The 23,579-nt window shown below is 32.8% G+C and overlaps 1 protein-coding gene across 1 annotated transcript in view; it reads right to left on the reverse strand.

Annotated features, from left to right (window-relative positions):
- Dop2R (dopamine D2-like receptor) overlaps positions 1-23,579 on the reverse strand; it is a 116,733-nt gene that overhangs the window by 40,106 nt on the left and 53,048 nt on the right. Inside the window, exon 5 of the mRNA XM_076417036.1 lies at positions 17,444-17,709. Within this exon, the coding sequence (XP_076273151.1) occupies positions 17,444-17,709 (266 nt within the window). The remainder of the gene's footprint in view (positions 1-17,443; positions 17,710-23,579) is intronic.

The raw sequence follows: 23,579 nt of genomic DNA on the forward strand, positions 1-23,579 counted from the left end.
AATATTTTCGCCGAAAGTTTCGCTCGCCGTTGACGCTCGCAGGAGACAAAAAGTGTACCGGGAACTGTGTGTAAATATGTTTTTGGGAATCCGTAATTATTCGACTTTGTAGTGAACACATTAATTACTCTCCATCGTTAACAATCGTTGATATTAATTCATGTAATAAAAAAAACATTATTTTCAGCGCATCTCTAATATGTTAGCATATTTTTTTGTGATATTTGTGAATAAATAATTGTCAGTATGAGCTAGATCTGGTAAATTCGGCGGTTAGGCAAGTATAATAATAGTCTATCCAAAGTAGTAGTGAAGTTACGTCATCTCAATTTATGACGCATTTAACATTCCAACAAAAATAAATTAATGAAACAAAAATGTTTTAAACTATAATTTATTTGAATAATTCAAGCTACAGTTAATTAAACAGCCACAATAGTTTGTAGGTGAGAATTATTTATTATATTTACATTAAACTCTTTTCTAAACTATATATGGTATCCCTTGCAGGCTTAATCCAATATTAGTTGTTTCCACTCTCATTAACCTGTCATAATCCCACATCCTGAAACATCTTTCGTATGAAAACTCATTATCGTAATCTGAGCCACTATTCAAGTCAATAATTTAGCTGTTAATATCCAATCTGACGCTACTGTATAATTCGACCATTTATCAATTTCTTCTCTGAGTGTCTGATGGAGTTCATTCAAACCGAAGGGTGTTATTGTAGACAATTCCTTCCACATATCAAAAAAGTTCTTGCCTATATATCTTTCTCGATCTACATATCTACTGTAGTAATTTTTTCCCAAATCCCATAACAATTCGATTTGATTATCCATGTTATTCAGCCATTTGATCCACTGTGTATCTTTTTTCAGTCCTATATTTGAAAAAGTAAATTGCTTAAAACACAATTAAAAATTTCACTTATATTTACCAAGTAATAATTTGAAATACTTCAGTCTGAACATCATATCTTCAACATTTAATTTGTTTTGGAAGCCATTCCTTAAATACAGACTTTGCCTACTACTTGTTGGGATCTTTCTGTTAAATTTCCTTTCCCAACAGGAAGAGCAATATATCTGCAGTGAATTATTAAAAAGTATAAATGATTTGCAAAACCTAATGAAATGATATTTTAACTCATACTCCTTTCCATCCTTATTAACTTCTTGCCAAGGGGGGCCTAATGTTCCATTTTGTAAACCTATGTCTGTACACAACTTTTAATAACGAGTCTCATTTAACTTTATTATATGCTTTTAAAAATTGTATTGCTTTAAAAGCAATGTCTGGAAATTTGCATTCGATCCTTTCGTGGGTTATTTTTATACTATTTAAATCCTGTAAAAGCTATATATCACTAATACTCTTCGTACTAACAGTAATCTCTGAAATAGTTGTATTAAATTACGGCTGAAGAGGTCCAACCAAGGAAAAATTGTTATTTGAATTTATTTTTCTTGACTAGACTTGGATATTTCAAAATGGTTGGTCCACTCTTTACAAACAAATGTTGATGGAAGGTAAACGTTAAAATAAGAGTTAATTAGATTTTGTTAGTCAGTGTTAGTTAGTGTTTTAGTGTTAGTTGCCAGTTTTTTTTTAATAATTCATTGCAGATATGGTGTAATTCATGTTGAAAACAGGAATAATTTTACATCTGGAGCAGAGTAAGTGTTTTTCTCTAAATCCAAAAACATGCAATGAATAAACGGACCATAACCTGTTTTTGCTCTTGTTTGTAAATCAGTTGTTCAAGAAACCGGTGGGAACATTAGTTATTTTTAAGGACAATACACTATATCATAGCACACTGGTGGAGAAAATATCAGCAAGAGCATCGACAAAGGTTGTAATGAACTTCTTTTAGAAATCAGGCCAACAGATACATATCACATCAGATGGCTGAACAATAAGGTCACAAAGTATTGCATATTTTTTCTTATCGCTTCATATTCAATGAAATTAATATGATATAGAGTGGCAAAACAGTGTTGCAATGGACATGCAGGTCGAAGAGGATATACAAGCAAGAACTTCATGAATTCGATCACATACACAGAGGAAAAAAATGACAAATGGCAGAACTGTGACTAAATTTTAGGTAGATTAGAAATTAACAACTTAGTGATTGACTTAAACAGTGACAAAATGAAACTTTCGCGATATGCTATAATGATTAGGCCTTATGTGATTCAATAATTTAATTGTATGCATTTTTTCGAAGAAAAAACTAGCCGAAATAGACTACAACCATGGATAAACCTATGGTCAGCTTAGCTAATTATACCGCTAGCCGTACCTGAGAAACTCAACGTCCACACGCATCAACTCTCTATTGGTAATGAAAGATTTCTTTGAAATAGAATTGATGCCAAAAGCAGGATTTGTCACACCACTGTCAATCCAAAAAGTCAATCACCTCTTTTTAAAATAATATTGTCTTGTTGAAGTAAAAGTGTTTTTTATATTCGCGTAAACCAAAACTTATGTAACTATGTCAACATGATGATTACTTTCCCTGACATTTCTTTCAATACTCTAAATAATAGAGTATAAGCATTGCATTTTTAAGGTTTCGACTCTATGGCAACTTCCATTGGAGATACCTGTTTCATAACTATTTAGAATTGATAAGGTGTTGTAACTATTCTAAAGTGTATATAATTCGGATTAAATATATTAGCTATACGTGCTAATAGTTCAATTTTTTTGAACAATAATTTTTCTGTTAAAAATCTAAAATTTATTATCTTTACGCTGAAAAATATTTCAAGTGTAGCCCTTGCAATAAAACAGTCCATGCGCGTCATAAAAGATATTCTGCCAAATTCAGTCTGTAAAACGTAAAATTCATTTTAAACTCGGTGCGGATCTTCTCTCCTCATTTTGCTAATAAGCTAATAAGAGTAACTCTAGTTAAAATAATTTAATAAGTAAATTGAACTTCATGAAATAAATAATAAACTCACTAGAAAATAAAAAATAATCAAACTTAGATTTTTAATACCACCCAAAAAAAAACGTTTTAAAATTAAATATTTAAATAATAATCGTTGTAATAACTAAATACCAATAAAAAAACTTAATACTTAACCTCTCTACTACACGCATTTTATATTTTACGATATATAAGCAATTTAGCTTAATTCCTAAAATATCCAAAAACCTAAACAAATTAAATTTTGTATTTTTTGGGCACGGCACCAATCAGTTGGCAAAATAATATTGTAAATAGATAAAGAGGTTTAGGTAGGTATTAAGCTAAATTGTGTGTATATTGTAGATTATAAAATACGTGTAATACATAGCTTAAAATAAAATATTTAAATAATAATCGTTGTAATAACTAAATACCAATAAAAAAATTTATTTAACCTGTCTACTACACGCATTTTATATTTTACGATATATACGCAATTTAGCTTAATACCTAACATATCTAAAAACCTAAACAAATTAAATTATGTATTATTTGGGCACGGCACCAATCAGTTGGTAGAAGTTAAATAATATGGTAAATATATAAAGAGGTTTAGGTAGGTATTAAGCTAAATTGTGTGTATCTAGTAGATTATAAAATACGTGCAGTAGATAGTTTAAATAGGTTTTATTTTTATTTTTATTTTTATTTTTATTTAGTTATTACAACGATTATTATTTACATATTGTATCTTAAAACATTTTTGTTTTTGTATTAAAAATCTATGTTTGATTATTTTTTGTTTTTATAAGTATTACAATTTAATAAGAATAAAGAAACAATGATTGAGAATAAGGAGCGCTTCAGGCCGTTTGGTCCGCTACCCAGTATAGGTGATGGGACAAATGTTCCAACAAAATTAGAACGAAAAAAACGTACCGTCGGAAATCTAACCCGTGACATCCACGTGTGAGGACGTTCTAATCATTACACCATCGAAACAGTTGCCTACTATCTTTCTACGACTTCTCATATGATATGGTTAGTGCCTAAAAGCAAACTGAATGGTTTTTATACCGAACTACTTTCCATTTTTCGTCACATTATATCAGAAATAATATTTTACCCAAATATCTGATTATTCTAGATAAGAAATATGTGAAAACATTGTACGTGCCTTTGAAATATGAGGTTTTCCTTCGATTTTCCCCTCTTCCCCCATTAGGTCCTAACTTGGTTTCTATGGGACCACGTTGCACTATTTCGAATAAAAAAAGAATATTCAAAATCAGTCCATAATTGACAGATAAATCGGCGAATATATATTTTAAAAAATATACAGCCGAACATAAATCCTCGTTTTTTTAAGTGGGTTAAAAAGGGACGGAATGCTATATCATTCGTCGCAACACGTAACCGAATAAGGCTATAAAATTCAATTTGCATTGGCCGTTTTATTAGAAGGACTATAGTTATGATTTTTAGATGTTGTATAAAGAATAAAACGTTAACACAAACTTTAAATCTTCCGTTACTCCTTTATTGCGAGCATAAAATGGTCAGAAACAAAATAAGAACGTTAAGCGATTTGGTTCTTAATTTTGAATGGGTCATAATTAGTTCGAGTAAGCCACTTAGAGTAAAACTGAAAAATAAAGACGGTCCTTAATGGTACTTCGGCATACTAAAGAAGGAGGTTTGGCGTTTATAAATTGTTCTTTCAATTCAACCCAACACGACTTAAATATATTGAAGCGGGCGATCATTTCGAGACCCTCACCAACTGTTAAGCTTAATATTTTACTAGAATTCCTCTCTGCCCGAGTGGCGTAGGAATGGGCGAGGAAGTCTGCGCGCGGCATACAAAGCCAAAATGTCGGAACCTCGACCCGCAGTTTGAAAGACGACTTCTTCTCAAGGGCAAAGAAGTCCGACCGACCTTACGTTTCGGCTAATTTAAATTGTTCCGGGGAAATTGGTTCAGGCTTCCCAAGTGTCGACTGATTGGTATAATATTAATTAGTATTCGAAAGAAATTTACAGAAATAGCTCCAAAGAAAAAAATTTAAAATATTTATCAATTAAAAGTTATGTAACAGGTCAATTGAACCGTCCTAACATATATATGGCGCTACTAGAATTAAATCCATATGTTTTTTAGTTAGTCCAAATAATTCATGTATAAATTTGACAGCTGTCGGATTATTAGTTTGTAAATTATATTTCGTTAGCATTTTGAGTGAAGCAACTTTTATTAGTGTGAAACAAAATGGATAAAAAAGAATTTCGCGTGTTGATAAAATATAATTTTTTGAAAGGAAAAAATACAGTTGAAAAAAAATGGCTTGATGCCGACTTTCAGGACACTGCCCCAAGAACATCAAACATCAAGCATTGATATGCTAAGTTTAGACGTGGTGAAATAAGCACCGAAGACGGTGAACGCGGTGGACGCCCAAAAGAGTTTGTTACCGACGAAAATAGTAAAAAAATCTTCAAATTGATATTGAATGACCGTAAATTGAAATTGAATGAAATAGCAGACACTCTAAAGATGTCAGCTGAACGTGTACATCATATCTTTCACGAATATCTGACTATGAGAAAGCTCTATGCAAAGTGGGTGCCGCGCGAGCTCATTTTTGACCAAAAGCAACGACGAGTTGATGATTCGGAGCAGAGTTTGAAGATAATCAAGCGCAATAAACCCGAGTTTTTGCGTCGATATCTATCAACAGATGAAACCTGCTTCATCATTTCATTCCGAAGTCCAATTGGAAGTCATCCGAGTGGACTGCACACGACGAACCCGCTCCAAAACATGGGAAAACACATCAGTCGGCTGGCAACGTTATAGCGTCTGTATTTTGGGATGCGCATGGAATAATTTTCATTGACTACCTTGAAAAAGGAAGTACTATCAACAGCGACTATTACGTAGTATCATTGGATAGTTTGAAGGAAGAAATCGCCGAAAACGGCCGTATTTGAAGAAACAAAATGTGCTGCATCACCAAGACAATGTACCGTGTTACAAGTGAGTGAAAAGGATGGCAAAAATCCATGAATTGGGCTTCGAATTTCTTCCTCATCCACCGTGTTCTCCAGATCTGGCCCCCAGCGACTATTTCTTGTTCTCAGATCTCAAAAGAATGCTCGCTGGGAAGAAATTTTTGTCGGATGAAGAGGTGATCCACGAAATTCAGGCATATTTTGAAGCAAAGAACAAATCGTACTACAAAAATGGTATCTAAAAGTTGGAGAGTCGCTATAATGAATGTATCACCCTTGAGGGGAATTATGTTGAATAAAAAAAAAACTAATTTTGTCAAAAAATGTGGTTTATTATGGTAGGCCGAGAATATTTCAATTGATTTGTTATTATCATGAACAAACATATACTGGAAAGTCATTACCGGTTTTTTTTAGAAAAATCTACGTAATTCTAAAGAAAATGAAAAAAATTATTTATTGAGAGTACTGGCTATTTAATTCTATACATTTTGCTTACCTTTCCGGCAATTTATGGATACCATCCGAAAAACACTGTTTGTCCTTTGAGTAAAACCATCCGTCGAGTCATTAACATCTTTGCAATTATCGCAGTGCTACTCTGAAAGCACGTGTCCCACTGATGCGAGAAGTTTATAGTCCGACAGAAGAGGATCTGCAGATTGCGGCGGGTGTGATAATATATCCCGTCTATGTACTTTCAACGCTTTATTGACTGGCTTTGCTTATTAGACGGCGCATTATCGTGATGAAAAATCACTTTACCCTGTCTTCGAGGCCATTCTGGAAGTTAATTAATCAATACTTGTTTCATATTGATCATTTGTTATTGGTAGCGATAACTACTAGGTGTTTCACCAGGTTTCAATAGATTGTAATACACCGCATCGCTGTGCTCTCACTAAACACAGAGCATTGTTTTACGACCAAAACGATTTGGCCTTGGAGTCGATCGGCCGGCTTCGTCAGATGATAGCCATAATATTTTGTGCTTAAAGTATTCCAAATAAATCGAAGTTTCAAAACCCATCATTATTCGATGCAGGAATTATTTCCGATCATACCTTTAAAGCAGCATTTCACAGGTGATTTTTCGATTTTCCATTTGCCTGTCATTTATTTGATGTGGTACCAATTTTGCCATCTTTGGGAATTTCCTCATTGCTCGTAGTTGGTCGTTATTCGTTTTTTTGGGTCACATTTAACGCTTCTAACAATTGTTTTTGAGTTTGGGTTAGGTCTTCCTCCAATAACTTTTGCAGATTCGCATCTTCAAATTTTTTCTGCGGTTTTTTTTCGTTTGATCAAATGATAAAAGTAATGCATCCAAATGCACGTTTTCAGACACGAAACATGACATTTTCAGGGGTATAAATCTATGATGCAGTTATTTTTGCAAAATATAACATTTTTTGCTTTAAGGCTTGATGATCAAATATACGAAATGTATATAAACAGTAAGTAGTTCAATCGAAACATAATTTAATGCAAATATTTCAGAGAATATTGATAATCTGGAAAGTATCCATAATAAACCAAAATATATACAGCTATTTGGGGAATGCAGAATGAAGGGGTTTAATGAAACCTTCATACATTATTTTTAAGAAAATAAAATTTTTAAAAACAGATAACAAAATTGGGGATGAATTATTATATTAATTTATATATTTAAATGAAACATGAATATTTCAGAATGGTACATTGGGATAAGATGATAATTAATATAGTATATAGACAACAAAAGTTGATGGAAAAAGGTAAACGTTCGATTAGGTCTTGTTAGTCATAACGTTTATTAATAATTCATTGCAGATATATAGTTCTTCATGCTTGAAACAGGAATGGTTTAATTCCTGGTGCAGAATTAGTGTTTTCCTCTAAGTCTAAGGGTGACTACCATGGAGAAACGAACGATAACTTGCCTTTGCAGTAGTTTGAAAATCAGCTTTTAAAGAACTTGGTGTAACTATCAGTTACTGTTATGGACAATGCACCATAGCTACCATATATATAGTACACTGGTGGAGAATATCCCAACAAGTGCTTCAACAAAGGCTGCAATTAAGGAATGGCTTACACTACATAAAATAAGTTTCAAGGAACCCATGTTAAAGAATAAACTATTTCAAATTGTTACTCGGTAAATATAAATAAAAATATAATGCTTATAAATAAGCCTGAGAAAAGATACATGGTAGATCAGATTACTGAATGTTATGGCCACAGAGTATAACGTCTTCCTCCCTATCACTGCATTTTTAATTCAATTGAGTTGATATGGGGTATTGAAAAGAATTATTAAAATATATATTCAGGTCGACGAGAATAGTCATTTATGGAAAGAGGCATTGTCGAAAGTAACACCTTCGGTTTGTGTGAGCTCGATCAGACACATTGAAGAAGCAATTGACAAATGGTATAATCTTGAGCAAGTTTTTGATTGATTAGAAATAAACAGCTTGGTTATCAACTTTAATGGTGTTTCTGAAAATGACAGTGACTGAACAAAACTTTATGAATGTTGGTTTGTGACTCAATGCTGACAATTACCAAGACAGGGTAATGAAAGAGGAAACAACTAAAAGTCAGTATAAAATTAATATATCTTAATTGTAGGAAATTGTATTATAGAGTGTGAAAACTTTATGGGCATGTGTGTTATTATTTATAATATTCATGAACGTTTGTTTAAAATGAATGAGGAGAGAAATAATTAGTTAGTATTTTTTTTCAGGTATTGCAAATACATTAAGGAGAATGCAATGATTTTAGCGTAGTTTTATCAAGAAAGATGTATACAGATAGTAACAGGACAAACTGAAATAAAAGTCATAATGATTTTACAAGGAAAAATTGCATCGAAGGAAACAAGAACTAAGCATGAAATACAAATATGCTCTCTAATGAAAGTAAAATATATTACTCAGATATGCAATTGTTAACTATGTGGATTAGGTCTTCAGGGGACACCACTACATACAAAAAGCGCCTAGAACTCCATCTATACTAGTGTGTAATTGTAGTTTTCATTTCCTCAATAGTATATGCATTAGATGTACTATAATGTTGAAATAATTTATAATACATAACTTTTGTTTGATTATTTTATTTAGATTGGAATTTTGTTATATATCGGAGTCAATATAAGCTAAAACTCACAGTTGCTACGGCAACATTGCGACATTTTGACAGGTCACATGTGTCACTACTGTTTTGAACAGAATATATGTGATTCTTTATTACAGTCCTTATCACAGTTATACTGGCATTAATTTAATCAATTGTCATCATAAAATGATATAGTTTTCGTTGAAATAATGCCAGCTTATATTTTTCACAACCTTATATCGTCAGTTGTCAATACGCTAATAGTAATGTACATAAAACGTTGTTCTTAAATCCTATTTTGTTGCTATACTTTCCCGGGAAACCGCTTAAGAGTTGGAAAACAACATGTCTATCTTGGAGGAACATTCAGTTTAAATGAAAAAGATCCTTTCTGGACTAGCGGACGGCCCTAAAGGTCTTAGCGCTGTTGGGAATTCGACTAGGCAAACTACAGAATAAACAAAATATTTCGGAGGAATTTCTGTAATAGTTTCGGTCAGGGTAACGTTGACCCCAAAACGGTCCGATAGAAATCTCAAGATTACTTCGGTCAGATGGAGCTTTGATTGCGTCTTTACCGAGAACTTTTGGCATCTTAACGTATTAGATGTTAAACTGCACATAGGGCCGCGGAAGAATGAACCACGAAAGTTTCGTAGAGGCGCCTAACTATTTGAACAATTAGGACACCAAGGGAAGTTTACTAAAACATGTAATGTAATAGTAGGAGATATCTTGACGATTTTGGACAGATTAAAGGGGCATTTTAGACTAGCATTCGATCTTTTTAATTTTTTTGAAAGCCTATACCAGGTCAATTGAAAAGTCCCCGGCCTACCATAGTAAAACACATTTTTTTGGCAATTTTTTTTTAATTTAACATAATTCCCTTCAAGGGTGATAGACTGATTATAGCGACCCTCCATCTTCTCGATACCATTTTTGTAGTATGCTTTGCCCTTGTGTTGCTTCAAAATTGGCCTTAGTTTCGGCGATCACCTCTTCATTCGACGAAAATTTTTTCCTAGCCAGCATCCTTTTGAGATCTGAGAACATGATGGCATAGTAGCTGGGACCCAGATCTGGAGAACACGGTTGATGAGGAAGCAATTAGAAGCCCAATTCATGGATTTTTGCCATCGTTTTCACTGACTTGTGATACTGTGCCTGCTTGTCTTAGTGAAGCAGCACTTTTCCATGCGCATTCCAAAATACAGACGCTATAACCTTGCCAGCCGACTTTTGCGTTTTCTCACGTTTTAGAGCATCGAAGTTCATCGTGTGCAGTCCACCCGGATGACTGTCGAGTGGACTTCGGAGTGAAATGATGGAGCCATGTTTCATCCATTGTCACACATCGATGCAAAATCTTGGGTTTATTACACTTGTTCATCTTCAAACACTGCTCTGAATCATCAAATCGTCGTTGTTTTTGGTCAAAAGTGAGCTCGCGCGGCACCCACTTTGCACAGAGCTTTCTCATACCCAAATATCCGTGAATGATATGATGCACACGTTCAATTGATATCTTTATAGTGTCTGCTATTTCATTCAATTTCAATTTACGGTCATTCAAAATAATTTTGTGGATTTTTTAAATGTTTTCGTGGGTAACAACCTCTTTTGGGCGTCCACAGCATTCACCGTCTTCGGTGCTCATTTCACCACCACCAGATTTGACAACATAGCATACCAATCCTTGATGGACGATTTCCTTGGGGCAGTATCCGGATAGTCGGCATCTAGTCAAGTTTTTAATAAGTTTTAATTAAAATATGTTCGGAGATATAATGTTTTAGGTTTACTGACGCGGTATCCAAAAATCTTTATTTGCGATTGTCCTGAAAGTACTTTTTACTTAAAATATATGTTATGTAATACTGCCCATACTATCTGAATTTTCTGACTTCTTGAGTGGTGAATGAGTGGGTTGGGCCTTAGGGTCGCTTTGTATCGCCGTTCAACAAGTCGCCTCTTTTTTCCGCTAAATAAAGTAATATTTTTAAGTAAATTTTTCTAAACCCTTTCACAAAATATAACTGGTGCAGTAGGTGGGATTCCAGGGAGACCATAAGGCTGTTCTCGTTTGAATTCATTTAATTAACAATAATCAAATTAATTGTCAAGAAAAGAAGACAGATTGACGATGGATTGGCAGTCGTTTCGCAGTTACTCAAAGCGCCTCTTAGTGTAGCTGTAAGGTGACAGAAGGCAGTTGAAGGTGCTCAACGAGCGGTAGCCATAAACTGTTAGCCAAGTATTCGAAGTGTTTCTTGGTGTAGTGAAATGGAGTTCGGGTAAAAGTACCGCAGATGAAGCTGTAAGGTCACAATAGGTAGTTTGATGGAGTATACGACTAGCAGCCATAAACTATTCCAAATAAAAGTCACTCAATCTTTGAAAAGTATACCTAATCTATGTATTCAGGATACATGCGTCATAGTTCAAAGTGTAAGACCAGCAAAGGTAAACATTAATAAACATCTAGTATAAATGCATCCTAAAAATATAGTTTTTTTTTATTTCAGATATTAAAATATTTAAAATGGACTCGTCTAGACTAAAATACCTCGTTAGTTAAAGCTATTGTAGCAACAATGAGAGTTCGGATTGCAAATATACTATCATGCGCTGAACTTACATAATATATGAAAAATAATTAATAATAAATTACCCATTAGCTCTGCTTGTAAAGTTATTAGAAACACTTTATATTTCATGCGTTCTACATTTCTAGTTTATGGAGCATTCGTTTTTCATCTTTAAGGAGAACCTTTATGACAACCTTGTTGCCCATCAAATACAAATTATATAACGATTCGAAGGTTATGAGAGGTGTTGGCACTTGATATTTTTTATTAATCCAAAATTACTGTCGACTCGCACCTACCTACACTCAATAAAAATGTTGTTCCTACATTTTGTCTATACCCTGTCACTGTGGACTTATGGCGTTCAACTTGGGAGTGGTGTCAGCCAAAGCAATAGAAATTTTATTCAAAGATTCCAATATAAGGTACTGCTAGGTATTGTTGATCCTTCACGGTACATTATTAATGGTAATCTGCATAAGGACTTGAGGGTAGAGATATTCTCGATAACGTTGTCAAGGACTATGCGCAAAGACATGAACAGAATATACTCCAAAGCACATCAATGTTCGTTCTTCAGCTCCTAGATAAAGATGGCTTAGTCCGGTTCGGTGAAGATTGGTAAAACCCAGTGAACATTCAAATCAGTAACATAGATGTTAAGCCCAATGTATCCATTAGTAAAATAAATGCTTCGTAATTTTAAAACTGTAGCATATTAGTATAAAACGAATAGTATATTAGTCTTAATTCACTAGATTGATATAATATACAGTAAATAGTCGTTTTCGGGCCATAGTTTGGTAACATAAAAACTATTTAGAAATCGAGATGGGAAAATTTAGTATTTTTTCCGTTTCTAATTCAAAACGTCTATTTAATGTGCGTAAATTCATGGATATCCAAAGTTAGCAATTCTTTAGAAGAAATAGAGGCAGATGGACAACATTATGAATACATTAGATATACACAATATCGATTTATTCATAAAGTGTAAATAAACCATAATTTGTTTAAAACAGCTACAATTTTTCGTCGAATGAAATCGTAGAGTGTCTAAATACTTTCCAATGCACTGTTGTCCCATATTTTCACAAAAACATACTCCTAAAACGAATATATGGTGCTCGCTTTTAGCTCTAAAAACTCTTAAGTATATGTTTGATGGTATTCTGTTACTCCATACCCCACGACTGAACCTTTTTATCTGTTTGTATGGTTTGGATTTTTTATCTTCATCACTGAGGACGTAGGGATATTCATTCACAGTAACCCAGCAAGTGATGTGAATGAGGGGACGATAACAATATTGCCGGCTAAATCAAAAGGAAACCTTCTACATGCTTGACTGTAGGAAAGAGGCAATCCGGATCGTCGGTTTCTTTTGGTGTGTCCCGTACTCAGACCCAATGATTGTGTGAATCAATATAAAGAATGGATTATCCGACCATACCACATTCTTCAATCCTCAAGTACAAAAGTTTCACCACTTCTCTTCTTCTTTCTTTCCGCTATAAAGGGTTTCGCAATAGCAGGACTTAGATGAATGTTAGTTAAGCGTTGCTAACATGCAACAAGATTAAGTATATCGTAAGGTTTTCATTTGATTATTTTATTTATTTTTAGTAAGTTCACCGAAAAATTTGAGTCACCAACCTAATTTAAGATTTTAAAAAAGCCAGCGATAGCAGCTTCAGGTATACGGTATATACACTAAAACATGAAATAAAATTACGATGACGATTGCTTTTACTATATTACCGTAGTTGACTCGAATTTTCTGCCTTGAAATAAAGTGTTTTTTTGATGTAGGTTTTGCTAAACTTCTTTATTATTTTCATAATTAAAGTTTTGTAATTGGTAATAGTCTCGGATGCATAATTGCTGGAAATATTTAATTGTGTCTCGACCACTTTATACCAAAAAAATTATTCTTACTTAAGACTTGGGTGAAAGTCCCTGAAGGATTATTATTTCAATAATAGCGAAGAGCATACCAGGTATACCGAAAGGTTATTACAGGTTTTTCTAACAAATGTCGATAGGCTTAAGTATGCAATGTTATGAGTTGACACACATGTCATATATTACATATGTCAGACAATGCTCTGTGTTTTTTTAGGATCACAGTAACGTGGTGTATTATGAACTACTGAAACCTAGTGAAACAGTTTACAGTGATCGCTACCGACAACAAATGTTCAAATTAAAATATGTTTTTATCGATAAAGTTTCAAAATGGCCCCGAAGTTATGGTAAAGTGATTTTCCCGCTCTATAACGCCGCTCATAAAGCAAGACCGGTCGTGGCAGAGTTGAAAGCACCTGCGTGTTACATACTATCGGACCCGTCATATTGTCCAGATCTTGCTCCGTCCGACTATCCACTTTTTGTATCAAGGAGACATACGCTTGCACAGAGCTTTCTCATACCCAAATATTCGTGAATGATATTATTTCCACTTTCAGTTGATATTTTTAGAGTGTCTGCTACTTCACTCAATTTCAATTTACGGTCATCAAAATCATTTTGTGGATTATTTTAATGTTTTCGTCGGTAACAATCTCTTTTGGGAGTCCACTGCGTTCAACTTCTTCGGCGCTCATTTCACCACGTCTAAAGTTAGCATAGCAATACTTGATGGTTGATTTTCCTGGGGCAGTGTCCAGAAACTCGCCATCAAGCCAAGTTTTTGCTTCAACTGTATTTTTTCCCTTCAAAAAGCAATATTTTATCAACACGCGAAATTCCTTTTTATCCATTTTTTTCACAATAACAAAAGTTGCTTCACTCAAAATGTTACAATTCACAAACTAGTGATCCGACAGCTGTCAAATTTATAAAAACATGTTTTTAAAAAATCTTTTTTAAAAAACATATAGATTTAATTCTAGTGGCGCCATCTGCATGTCAGGCCGGGGACATTTCAATTGACCTGTTATGACCATCCAAAATTGTACTAGGGATCATGATTGATGATATGATTTTGGTGACTTTTTTATTCTGCTTAACTATGTTTATTTATTACTTACTAATTATGTTTTACTATGGTTGGATATATTCTAAATAATAACCAAATTGATTTTGTTTATTGTGATGTTTATGTACATGGTTCTTGGAGTTCATGTTGTTTGTTTAAATATTTACAATAATTTAAATATGGCGCTTTTATAAAAATAGAAAGTCCGGACATATATTAACTATATTGTTATTATTTCATTTTATTCAATAATTTTTTAAATAAAATTTGTTATATAAAAATTACTTACTTATAAATACTTTTACTTCTTCTTTTAATACTCAAGTGTAACTAATAATTGTAAAAGTTTAATACTAATTATTCTGAACTTATTCAGTTAACTATGGCGCTATATGATACTCTTAATAGCTCAAAATTATTTCATAATCTGCATGATCTTATCGGATTTAGTAGAAGTATATTTTTAAAAATAAAAAATGGTTTCAAAATGGACATGCATGGGAACAGGATGTATTAGATCGCCATAGTGTGTGTTTTGTTTAACTATGTTTATTTATTACTTATTAATTCTGCTTAACTATGGCTGGATTTATTTTAAACAATAATAAAATTGATTTTGTTTATTGTGATGTTTATGTACATGGTTCTTGGAGTTCATGTTGTTTGTTTAAATATTTACAATAATTTAAATATGGCGCTTTTATAAAAATAGAAAGTCCGGACATATATTAACTATATTGTTATTATTTCATTTTATTCAATAATTTTTTAAATAAAATTTGTTATATCAAAATTACTTACTTATAAATACTTTTACTTCTTCTTTTAATACTCAAGTGTAACTAATAATTGTAAAAGTTTAATACTAATTATTCTGAACTTATTCAGTTAACTATGGCGTTATATGATACTCTTAATAGCTCAAAATTATTTCATAATCTGCATGATCTTATTGGATTTAGTAGAAGTATATTTTTAAAAATAAAAAATGGTTTCAAAATGGACATGCATGGGAACAGGATGTATTAGATCGCCATAGTGTGTGTTTTGTTTAACTATGTTTATTTATTACTTATTAATTCTGCTTAACTATGGCTGGATTTATTTTAAACAATAATAAAATTGATTTTGTTTATTGTGATGTTTATGTACATGGTTCTTGGAGTTCATGTTGTTTGTTTAAATATTTACAATAATTTAAATATGGCGCTTTTATAAAAATAGAAAGTCCGGACATATATTAACTATATTGTTATTATTTCATTTTATTCAATAATTTTTTAAATAAAATTTGTTATATCAAAATTACTTACTTATAAATACTTTTACTTCTTCTTTTAATACTCAAGTGTAACTAATAATTGTAAAAGTTTAATACTAATTATTCTGAACTTATTCAGTTAACTATGGCGTTATATGATACTCTTAATAGCTCAAAATTATTTCATAATCTGCATGATCTTATTGGATTTAGTAGAAGTATATTTTTAAAAATAAAAAATGGTTTCAAAATGGACATGCATGGGAACAGGATGTATTAGATCGCCATAGTGTGTGTTTTGTTTAACTATGTTTATTTATTACTTATTAATTCTGCTTAACTATGGCTGGATTTATTTTAAACAATAATAAAATTGATTTTGTTTATTGTGATGTTTATGTACATGGTTCTTGGAGTTCATGTTGTTTGTTTAAATATTTACAATAGTTTAAATATGGCGCTTTTATGAAAATAGAAGGCTCGGACATATAGTAAATATATTTTTATTATTCCATTTTATTCAATAATCTTTTAAATAAAATGTGTTATATCAAATTTGCTTATAAATACTTTTACTTCTTCTTTTAATGCTCAAGTGTGATTAATAATTGTAAAAGTTTAATACTAATTATTCTGAACTTAACGTTAACTATGGCGCTATATGATACTCTTAATAGCTCAAAATTAATTCATAATCTGAATGATCTTATCAGATTTGGTAGAAGTATATTTTTAAAAATAAAAAATGGTTTCAAAATGGACATGCATGGGAACAGGATGTATTAGATCGTCATAGTGTGTGTTTTGTTTAACTATGTTTATTTATTACTTATTAATTCTGTTTAACTATGGCTGGATTTATTTTAAACAATAATAAAATTGATTTTGTTTATTACGATGTTTGTGTACATGGTTCTTGGAGTTCATGTTGTTTGTTTAAATATTTACAATAATTTAAATATGGCGCTTTTATGAAAATAGAAAGTCCGGACATATAGTAACTATATTTTTATTATTCCATTTTATTCAATAATTTTTTAAATAAAATCTGTTGTATCGAAATTACTTATAGATACTTTTACTTTTTCTTTTAATGCTCAAGTGTGATTAATAATTGTAAAAGTTTAATACTAATTATTCTGAACTTATTCAGTTAACTATGGCGTTATATGATACTCTTAATAGCTCAAAATTAATTCATAATCTGCATGATCTTATCGGATTTAGTAGAAGTATATTTTTAAAAATAAAAAATGGTTTCAAAATGGACATGCATGGGAACAGGATGTATTAGATCGTCATAGTGTGTGTTGTTCATGCGTTTTTTCGGTGGTGAACACTAAATTTGGATTTTGAATTTTTACGGGTTTATTATTTTGATGCCGTTCAGACACAAGGTGCAAATGCCACGTCAAAAATCACTTACATTTGATCATATACTTTCGAATCTTTTCGGCGTATTACTCTGAAAGAGAAATGGTCTCGTTGAATGCGAATGTGTGTACGTATGTGTTGTTGATCATGATGGTGAACTTAGAAATTGTTTTACTCACGCTGCCTCTTCTACGACGGTGGCCAAAATGAACTCGGTGCTCTTGTCGTTCGAGATTACTTGACAGTCGGCCTCGACTATATCGTCGTCTTCGTCCGCGGACCCTGAGCCGGTGTTGGTGGCTTGTTCTTCAATGGGCGTCGGCCCCAGATGGGTCTCGGCAAGTCTTCGGGTGTTAGCAATGTTTTCTATCACAGATCCGGCTTTGATTTCACTCGGCAGAGGTTTACGGGTGGCCTTTTGTTGCATAGCTCGAGTTCGAAGAGCCTGAAATGAAAAATAATTATTGTAGTCTGTTGTGTTACGTTATAGTTTTGTATTCTTAAAAAATAATTCTTTATACTTTAGTTTGTATGTTCATATACGCATGTCAGAGGTGGTGATACGCAAAATATATAAGGAGACAAACTTTCTTAATATGTGCTTTGATGCACATGATTATTAAAATTATTATTATCTTAGTAGATTATGATCTGCCCAATAGGCAATAAGTATTTTATGAGATTTATGTTACACAAGGACACGTAGAATAATAGGTGATATCAAGTACAAATTTATAAACTAGTATTATACTTAATTTAATTTATATTCTATGTTATTCTAAAAACTATTTTATGTGTCTGCCAATCAGCTCGGACGGTACTAAATGTTTTATCAGACGCACTTGACTGACATCCGATCTAGCATCAATATTCGCAGATAGAATATGAGAATGGTATCAATGTGTGCACAACTCAGCTAAAGATATATCGACCTATGAAAACCTGACAATATATTTGATTATTGTTTTAAACAAACATATTGCTAAGTAGTAAACTATGAATTAAGAATTAATTTTAAATACTAAAATGAAATTTAATCGACTGAGTTTCAACTGACGAATCATTGCTTGATTAAGAACTAAATGGTTATGGAAAATGAAAAATAGGTCGTATACGACAGTTGGTGTCAACAAATCACTTAATGTTACTTAAATTGGACGTATTTATCTATAGTGATGATATAAAAATATAACAAAAGTACTAACACTACTAACAACCGTACTTCCTAATGATAATTTGATAATAATTTGAAGACAATTTTGTTAGCTAACAAGTAACTTTAATCTGACAACCTACTAACGACTAACTACAACTAAGCTACTTTCTACCGAATCACTTCAATCACTTTTCCATATAATCTGTTTTTAGTCAATAAGTGATCACACGTAGAAGATTTTTTTTCCATTTGGGACATCTAATGACATTATTCACATTTACAAGTATGTAGATATTCTCCATTTTCTAGGCCATTATGACAATTTTGAAAAATAAAAATGTTTCGAAGATGGTTGAAATTATTATGATCATATAACAAGAAAAATTTACAGGAGATAAAATTTAATATCTACCCATATTTCGTTTTTTTGAATAAATATTGAACCAGGTATATAGAACCACAGATATCATAGAAAAAGCCTACGTTGCCTAAACTGAACAAGTAACATAAGCTGAGCTATATTATTGTATATGGTCCAAGGCTTCAACAAGGTTTGGCATGCGAGATTTCACATACTGCAGAAAATATTACGAAAACCGCACGCCTGGCGCATTCTTCTTAATCCTCAGTTAGGATGTTTAAATTGAAACAACAATTAAAACAGCTGTAGTATAGGAAGTCTAGTGGGGCCAATCCTTTGCCTACTTTATATATGTAACACAGCACAAATATCATCATGGCTACATTTGCTGATGATTCCCCGTACTTGCTATTAGATAAAATAGCGAAGAAGAAGGAACTAGAACAATAACATATTGGAATGGCAATATCAATAATTGGACCAAGGCTTGGAGAATATAATTTGATCAAAGCTATTCAATGCTTATTGAATTAACTTAAAACTTTTTACTTATAACTAATAACTTACTCATAACATACTAATAACATACTAATAACAAATACTGTCATCCCATAAAACAACAACGCCAATATCTTGATATTAACCTCGATTCAAAACTTTGGGTTAAGGGGCAAATTTTCTTTAAAAAAAAGCAAAAGAAAGCAAATAGAATTTTTCTCTAGGAAAAAATTAAAAAGTCCCTACAACTATCATACATGTACCTAAATACTACAAGAGTAGTTATCTACACCGAGACCTTCATATGTTCACTCTTACGGAGGAAATCAAGAGAATCGCAATCAATAGGATGATACTTTCATCTTGATACTGCTTTATTGCAACTCTTGAATAACACTATAGCAGGACACAGACTTATAAGGATTAACCATTTGATATAGTAGTGCAATGAAGTGTATTTAAAAGAAAAAAACAGCAGTGTTAATATGTCAACATTATTACAATGGGTTTTCCTAGATATATATTATAAGATTAGTATTGCATTGGCTAGGGACTTTTAGGTGGTTTTACAAGTAAGATATCAAAAAGTAGACTTCGGGATGGTCCTTAAACCAGGCTCTTTTCGTCAAATAAAATAGCTTCTTAAAGTAAATTAATAATTTTGCGTTTCTAAACCCTTTCACATAATTATAAGTTTGTTTCCTTTTTGAATTAATTCAATTAATCAAGTTAATTCAATTAATAAAGCAAAGAAGATAGGTTGAGGATGGATTGACAATTGTTTCGCATTTATTCGAAAAATTCCTCAGTGTAGCTAAGTGGAGATTGGTCAAAAGTATCGCAGCTGAAGCTTTAAGGTCACAAAAGGTATATTCAAGGTGCTCATTGACCATTAGTATATAGCACACATGTAAATAGTTCCAAGTAAGAGACATTCAAGTTTAAAAAATAACCCTAGTCCGGAGATTTTCGGCCCATACATTACAGTTAAAGTTGTAAGCCCACCAAAGACGGACTTAGAAAAGGACGACGGAAAAAGATGGAGATTGAAACTTACAGTTCAATGTAAAAGGCCACCAAAAGCAGATTTCAGTAGCTTAGTGTCTTAGCCAAGGAGTATTGGAATCTAGAGTCACCAAAACTTGGAAAACCATTTCATAGAGGGCCACCATGCAAATGTGGATAGAAACAGTGTCATTTCGCAGATTTTTAAAGGCACACTGGCGGACGAAGATACAGGTGATACTCAAATATAATTTTATTAGAACTATAAACTGTGCCTGTGGTATTTTATTTAGGACTGAGGTATTATATTATACAACAAGTACGTCACTGGCTACGGACTGCAATGTGACCTGTGGGACAAAAAATAGACGTCGTAATGATTTTAATCTGTTTTACACTCAGTGTCGCTTTGTATCGCCGTTCAACTGGCGCCCTTATGCTATATTGTGAAAATAAATTTAGGTTAGCGGATAATAACTAGTAAAAAAGTATTAGTAATAAAATGTGCATAATTCAAGTATTTATGATTCTCCATATATTATCAAGAGTTATTACCAGACCTACTGTACATAAGCAATCATTCGACCAAAAATTAAGATTTATAAAGCACGCCTCCCAACACCAGATTTCTCGAGGCCCGTCAGCACGTCAAGACTCATTAAACACGCAAAGAGTTTGGATTACAACAATCCCAAAAGTTCCCCAATACTTTCCTTTTACCGCCGCAATGTCTGCCGTTACAACTTCGTTAATTAATAACTCGCATTTCAAAGAATACTCGGACCTTCAAGTCCTAAACAATTCGGCTAGATTTCACACAGCTGTTGATCTTGAACGGCGAACTAACGAAGTAAGGTCTTAAAATTATACGACTTATTATAAAATCGAATGCAAAAAATATGTTGGCTAGAAGTATTTTGAATTCCCCAGTGAGAATAGATGGATAATACATACAATACACACACTAGTGTATTTGAGCCATCTATATTTATTTGAAAAAAATGTAATTAAATATTAAAAAATTAAGAAATACAGAATTATTTATTTATTATATTTTAGAACTTATATTTCACCAACTAGGGTTTATCAAACAGATCAATTGAAAAATCACCGGCCCACCATAGTAAAACACATTTTTTGGCAATTTTTTTTTTATTCAACATGAATCTCTCCAAGGGTGATACACTGATTATTGCGGCCCTACAACTTTTCGATACCATTTTTGTAGTACGATTAGTACTTTGCTTCAAAATAGGCCTCAGTTTCGGCGATCACCTCTTCATTCGACGAAAATTTCTTCCCAGAAAGCATTTTTTTGAAATCCGTGAACATGAGATAGTCACTGGGGGCCAGGTCTGGAGAATACGGGGGATGAGGAAGCAATTCGAAGCCCAATTCATGGACTTTTGTCATCGTTTTCACTGAGTTGTTACAGGGTGAATTGTCTTGGTGAAGCAGCACTTTCTTATTCTTCAAATGCGGCAGTTTTTTCGGTGATTTCGTTCTTCAAACGATCCAATAAAGCTATGTGATAGTCTCTGTTGATGGTCTTTTTTTTTCAAGGTAGTCAATGAAAATTATTACGTGCGCATCCCAAAATACAAACGCCATAACATTGCCAGCCGACTGTTGCGTTTTCCTACGATTTGGAGCGGGTTCATCGTGTGCAGTCCACTCGGACTGTCGATTGGACTTCAGACTGAAATGATGGAGCCATGTTTCATCCATTGTATATCGACACGTATATCGACGGCATATATTGACGCAAAACTTGGGTTTATTACGCTTGATCATCTTCAAACACTGCTGTGAATCATCAACTCGTCGTTGTTTTTGGTTAAAAGTGAGCTCGCGCGGCACCCACTTTGTACAGAGCTTTCTCATCCACAAATATTCGTGAATTGTATGATGTACATATTCAGTTGATATCTTTAGAGTGTCTACTATTTCATTCGATTTCAATTTATGGTTATTCAAAATCAATTTGTGGATTTTTTCGATTTTCTTAGGTTAAAGCCTTTTTTGGGCGTCCACTACGTTCACCGTCTTCGGTGCTATTTTTTCCTTTCAACAAGCAATATTTTATTAACACGCTAAATTACTTTTTATCTGCAAAATGCTAGTATTCACAAACTAATAACCCGACACCTGTCAAATTTATAAACGCATCTTTTGAAGATTAGGGCTAACTAAAATAAAATATGGATTTAATTATAGTAGAGCCAGGCCGGAAACATTTCAATTGACCTGTTATTCTATTCTAATTCTACTTCTTTACGTGGGCTCCGAACTAAGAATGACGAAAAAATATCGATAGATCCGTATGTTGCTAAAAAATTAAAGATATTTCTTAAACATTATAAAATTGGTACTTTATGTTATATATTTAATGAATTTTAGTATCCAATTTTAAAGGTTTATTAAAAACATGGCTGTAATATTTTTTTCCTCTAATTGCCCGTTATATCGAAATATTTTTAAAATGATCTAAAACGATATATCGATATTATGAAATATCGATATAGTGAAATATCGTCATTTTTTCGCCGGTCGATAACCCTATTCCGAACCATGGTCCTCCGATAAATCTTTCTCTCTTATTTTTAACCGACTTCGAAAAAAAGGAGGTTCTATGATCGGCTGTATTTAAAATTTTTTTATTCGAAAGAGTGCACTTTCGAGGTGGCCCCATTGGAGCCAAATCAGGATCGTTGGGGGAAAGGGGGAAATCGTGTGAAAAGCTCAAATTTCAAAGGCACGTAAAAAGTTTTCACATATTTTTTATCTGTGTATCTGTGTATAATGATGGGGTTTTAGCGTCTCTATGAATTTGTGAGTTTGTCACCACTGGACGCTCAGGGCTTGACGGAGTATTTTGTTCTGCATTACTAGCAGCCTTTTGACCAGGCTTGGCGCTGCGAGGCTGGACCAAGTATTTGATCCGAAGAGGGCCGCTGATCTCATTAAGCTCTTGTAAAACAGGACTTTTATCATTGAGGCAAGTTTGCTACGACGGCATAGAAGAGGGTTCAGAACAGAGGAGATTCCGTAGCCTTTGGATACAGCTTTATCGTATTTTCACTGCCAAGATTATGAAGGTGAATTAGAGCCAGCGGAAATAATAACAGTAATGAAGATATATAGAGTATCATATCGAGGAATATTTACAGATTATTGTATTATATAAGACTAGTATATTATTTTTACAAGATAGGCATTATTTAAAAGTTTGCTAGAGCGAGTGTTGTTTGTTTACATATTCTGGATTTTTTTCTCTTAAAGATAAAGACACAGA

This window comes from Rhynchophorus ferrugineus, unplaced genomic scaffold (genome assembly GCF_030347505.1).
Source record: "Rhynchophorus ferrugineus isolate W39M unplaced genomic scaffold, kcgeb_rfMv2 rfM11, whole genome shotgun sequence".
Taxonomy (NCBI): domain Eukaryota; kingdom Metazoa; phylum Arthropoda; class Insecta; order Coleoptera; family Curculionidae; genus Rhynchophorus; species Rhynchophorus ferrugineus.